The 5,229-nt window shown below is 41.1% G+C and overlaps 1 protein-coding gene across 3 annotated transcripts; it reads left to right on the top strand.

Annotated features, from left to right (window-relative positions):
* The first annotated feature begins 1,015 nt into the window (after positions 1–1,015).
* LOC123136826 (putative F-box protein At2g02030) lies at positions 1,016–2,919 on the top strand. 3 transcript variants are annotated; one of them, XM_044556332.1, is made up of 3 exons: positions 1,016–1,213; positions 1,511–2,340; positions 2,426–2,919. In XM_044556332.1, the coding sequence occupies exons 2-3, from the start codon at positions 1,525–1,527 to the stop codon at positions 2,450–2,452; spliced, it is 843 nt and encodes a 280-aa protein (XP_044412267.1). In that variant the 5' UTR covers positions 1,016–1,213; positions 1,511–1,524; the 3' UTR covers positions 2,453–2,919. The 3 variants fall into 3 exon arrangements, with proteins under 3 accessions (XP_044412267.1, XP_044412268.1, XP_044412266.1); XM_044556333.1 differs by having other exon boundaries at positions 2,415–2,919; XM_044556331.1 differs by having other exon boundaries at positions 1,511–2,919.
* The last annotated feature ends 2,310 nt before the right edge of the window (positions 2,920–5,229 follow it).

Below are 5,229 nucleotides of genomic sequence, written 5' to 3'. Positions count from 1 at the left end.
AACAGTTCGCGCTTCCAAATTTGTTCTCAGGATTCAAAAATCGTTCATGTTTTAAAAAATGTTCATGTTTTCGAAAAATCTTTTGGAAATTCAAAATTTCTTCCTTTATATATTTTTTAACTTATTCAAAAAATGTTCACAAATTCAAGAAATTGTCCGCATGTTTAATTGTTTCACTAATTCAAAAAATTGTTCCTGTGTCCGAGAATTGTTCACATATTCCAAAAATACTGTAGTTTTGATTTGTTTTTCACAAATTTAAAAAAGAGTCATGTTTTCGAAATCCATTGCCAAATTAAAAAAATGCTCGACTTTTTCTAAAATAGTTTTATTTTTAAAATGTTCTGTTTTCCAAAAAAAATATTGTTTTCAAAATATGTTTTGTGTTTATGAAAAGTAGTTCATAATTTAAATATATTCATGTATTCATTTTTTGGTCCGGTTTTGTTTAAAAAAATTGAGTCCCCTAGCAATGTTTGCGTTTCAAAAAGAGTGTCTTTTAAAAAAAATTACGTTTCAAATTTTAAAATAAATTTTAATGTGCAACGGGTTATAGTTCGTATACTCCAGGCTGCCATTGTAGTCACTAAATATTACTCCCTCCGTTCGGAATTAGTTGTCGCAGAAATGGATGTATCTAGACGTATTTTTGTTCTAGATACATCCATTTTTGCAACAAGTAATTCCGAACGGAGGTAGTAGATAGTACAGTGGCCATTGACACGCTTCCCTATCCAGAGTACTCGAGTTCGATCCCTTGCCCACAAATTTTAATTTATGGAATGGGCTGAATTGGTTTTTATTTTTCGCTGCTGCGGCAGTTTATTTAAACTGCTCTGCCGCTGCTATTCTTTCAGAGTAGCTAGCCTGGCGCAGTGGCTAGAGCATCGCATGCCCCCTGTGCGTTGCGCGACCTGGCCGCAAAATGCGGCATATTTTTTTTTTTGAGTGGCAGCAAAATGCGGCATATAGGAGGTCACTTTCGGAAACGTGGTAAAGGGCCGTTGTTGAGAGAGAATTTTTGGCCCATGTGCTTCCAGGCCCACTCAGGTCTATCCCAAAACTGTGGCTAGGGTTAGCAAGAACGCAGGGGCGGCGGCTAAGCACGTGAAATTATAAGGGATGACGGGACCGGCCAGCTCTTGTCCTCCTTCAATCCCGATTTTCGGCCGACGGGTTCTACCGTGATGTTCGTTTCGGCGCTATCGTCCAGGTTACCCTCCCTTCTGTTCTCCTTTCCTATTGATTTTGCTATTAGTTAGGCCGGTGTAGATCTGCATCTGCATCTGCTCTCGTTTTATAAATTTCAATCATTCTTTTCATAGGATACATTTTTTCAAATTCGATTATAGCTTAGCAAAATGATTTGTTTTTCCTGGTCCTTATTCGACTCGTTTGTGGTTTGTTTTGTCATTATTAGGAGTCGAGGTTCCTTTGGATACAAATTCCGAGTCGGGTCGGATTAGTAGGCACTCTTATCTGACCACTATATATGCCTATGAATACGCAGGGCACGGCCAATTCATGTTGACCGGAAACAACGATATGAAGCCGCCGATTCCTAAACGACCCCGGCGGATGGCTATGTCGCCGGAATCAGCACCTTTAGCCTCCGGCAGTAGCAGCTTCATCCCAGATGATATAATCTTCTTTCAGATACTCGTACTTCTTCCTGTGAAGTCCCTTGTGCGCTTCCAAACCGTCTGCAAGTCATGGCGCACCACATTAACCAGCATCAGTTTCGTGCGCTGGCACCTGGAGCTTTCCAAGCGAACAAGGTCGACCATGGTCCTCGTGCCACGCAAGTATCAGGAGGACCGACGGAAGGCGTGTTCTAGATTACTCAGTATCTTCAGCTTCCAGCCAGGGGAAAGCAAGTGTGCGGAGCTTATCTTCCGAAAGGAATTTCATCCCTATGGGATCCCTGTGTTCAGCATTCCTCTCCATTGTGATGGCCTGATATTGATCCCTTGCATAATGGGGAAAATTTTCATCTGCAACCCGGCCACTAGAGAGTTTGTTGAGTTGCCACCTGGAAGCCCAAGTGTTCTCTTTGAGCACAGGGTCGCCTTTGGCTTTGATCCTTGGAGTGGTACCTACAAGGTGGCGAGGCACTTCATCCGCTCGTACAGAGATACTCTGCAAATAGATGGGGAAGGAGGCACCACTAGAGAATACAGCAGTGGACATGAGATCTTAACATTCGGTGGTGACAGCAAAGAAGAAGCTTGGGTATGGAAGGCCACTGTGGATCCACCATACCCTATCAAGGCCAGGACTCCAATTTGTCTCCCAGGGGTCTTCTTTTGGAGTGCTCTCAAGTCCATGGCACATGGCAAGGTTATCTCGAATGTCATCCTTCGATTTAGTTTACTTGATGAAACATTTACGGTGCACCCTAACCCTCCATGTAGTGATCATCTAGGCAAGAATGATGCACTATCTGCACTAGGTGGAAAGTTATGCTATATCCACTCTCCCACTCCGTGGGAGATTGCCATTTGGTTAGCGGAAGATGGGCCAAATCTGACTTGGTCACTATGCCGCCGTGTCAGTCTGCCGATACCAAGAAATCTTCTTGCCTTTGCATGTGCGTCAACTGACCCGGACAAGATATTCCTCTCCATTGATGCGCGCTACCTTCTCAGGTGTGACCTCCATGATGAATCTCTTGAAGAAATAATCAACATGCGCGACATGTTGTATGATCTCCGGAACGGCAGAAAATTCACCATTGGTTCACTCCTTGTTGCCCACTATATGGTGCCATTTGTGGAATCACTGTTGCGCATCAGATCTTCATATCAACAAGCCATCATATCGTATGTGATGTGATCTAATAAATGTTGTCCAATTTCTTGTGTGCAAGTGTTGCAATCAAAATTCTGCATTAATACATATTTGTTTTTGTATTGTTCTTACCTACTCCTTCCAATGCTTTTCGTTATAAGTTAATATTGTCCAGCACAAATTTTGCATGATTCAGTACAATTGTGTATTTCCTTTTTTTAAATAGCACTCAAGCCTTGCTGATCAAGTATGTGTTGATGTAGCATGAAACTTTCAGATATTGTACCTGACTAGCAAGTTGTCCGTGCGTTGCAACGGAACAAATGTTGTGATCTTCGATGATGAAGATGGTAGAGATCAAGCATAACAGAATATTTAAAAATGATAAAAATACATGAAAGAGTGGACATTTAAACTTCATATATAAGATGTGTTACATAAATTAAAATGAAAACATAGCTCACTTCTGCAAATCTGTTAACGTCTTCTTTCACAATGTATAACACAACTTACAAATTGTTCCACTAATATGATAAAGCCAACGGTCAATTAAACAATTCAGCTCATTGAGCAAAATGGACAAAAGGAAAATGAATAGATCAACATTAGTGAACCGGAAGTTCTGACAATACCTACATTAATTAGAGAATTAAACCATACATGCATTTCTCACAGCCATACACTTAAAAAACTTGACCATATTGTAATATTGTAATCAATCATGTACAACTGTTTCACACCAATTGTTTATTTTAATGCCCTCCCCTGTCTTTGGATGAATCAAGAAAGGACAGTTGCTTAACCATGTCCAGCAGCCTTTTTATTAAGGTGAACCCCTTCTACCAACACCACAAGGATTTCTTATCTTTCGATCATGAGAAGGAAGATTAATCGAATCCCTCTTCTGCCTTCAATGAGCAACAACCGAACGTGTAGTAGGCTCTGAACTGAAATTCAACTTCATGGACCAGCTTTTGCCTTTTCCTCTGCTCTTACCTCTCCAAATTTTAAAAAAGAACTAAAAAGTACTTCTCCCGTGCCACAATATGAGACGTCTTATATTGTCGGACAGAGGGAGTACCTCATAAGATTCCTTAACCAAGTGTTCATCCACCCAAAAGCATACATCTGAAGCAAAATTGAGTCCTACTGTTTACATGGAACAAATAACTCCGTGTAAACTTTACTTGAAATGTTTTCGAGAGCTATGCCTAATCCAATTAACTGAATGGATTTGAACTGGTGATTTATTCAAGTAATGCACAATGTTGGCACACTGAATACCAAGGAATGACCCGAGCTGAATTACCGAGCTAACAAACTAATAAAGTAGAGCATACTGGATGCCTCTGATCTTGATACAACATGGAAGAAAAGCGTACCTTTATTCATTGAGTGTGGGATCCGAGAACTTCACTACTTAAGAAGACACTTATCCATTCTTGATCAAGCTGCTCTACTTATCTTGATGTCATGTAGAAAAATCTGGCACAGATCACAACGAAAAAACAGGGATATTTGCATAGCAAATCTGGTAACAACGCGAAGGGATGGAGTAGAAGGAATTTCACCAAGGATGAAGTACAAAATTCTGTAAAGAGTCAAATATAAAGGCTAAATCCATAGTTCGGTAATTTGTAGATCCACAGCCAACTTGTTTCCAAACATTTCACAAATTCACATGTCAAGGAGAGATTATGGTTTCAATCACACAACTGTACGAATCTCATGCACATCATCTCTGCTCTGAAAAAATGACCAATTTCTTGGATCCGGCAACAGAAACATGTACAACTTTTCAAGAATCTTCCAACAGCTCAACCATTGCAATCAGCGGCAATGCCAAGCGCAGCAAGGTACCAAAAACGCATCACTGGGATCGAGAGTTGCCGCAATCCGAGCTGACGCAAACCATTAATTCCGAAAGTCACCTAGAAAGTAGTAGTATAATTGGACATGTTTTCAGGACCGTGGACCTCAAATTCTGCATCGCGTCGATGCCATTGCAGGCTGAAGAAGAGGAGAAGCGTCACTTAGGCTGGTCATAGTGGGGAGTAACTTAGACTAGTAACATGCATATGTTACTAGTCTATGTTACTACCTCTATAGTGCATAGTATCATAGATGGTTTCATTTATTGCCATGCATGACACATAGTAGCACCATATTTATTATGTTACGGTATCTACGTATGTTACTATAACCAATTGTGTGCCACATAAGCAGTTGAATTATGGAAAGCAATGCGTGATTCATTCCATTGCCCACGAAGGGGTTATATGCCATGTACAGAGAGTAACTGCCCGAGCTATACGAGGGCATGCACAGCGTGCGAGTCGCGAGAGGAGTGGATAGAGCGCCTAACTACGTAGGACTCGGTCCATTAGTTACATGAGAGCGAACGGTCTTCCAACAGCCCCCCGCAGCCACAACGGGGGC

Source organism: Triticum aestivum, chromosome 6B, assembly GCF_018294505.1.
Source record: "Triticum aestivum cultivar Chinese Spring chromosome 6B, IWGSC CS RefSeq v2.1, whole genome shotgun sequence".
NCBI classification, from domain to species: Eukaryota; Viridiplantae; Streptophyta; class Magnoliopsida; order Poales; family Poaceae; genus Triticum; species Triticum aestivum.
The sequence above is the reverse complement of the archived record's forward strand: the minus strand, read 5'-3'. Positions and strand labels throughout refer to the sequence as shown.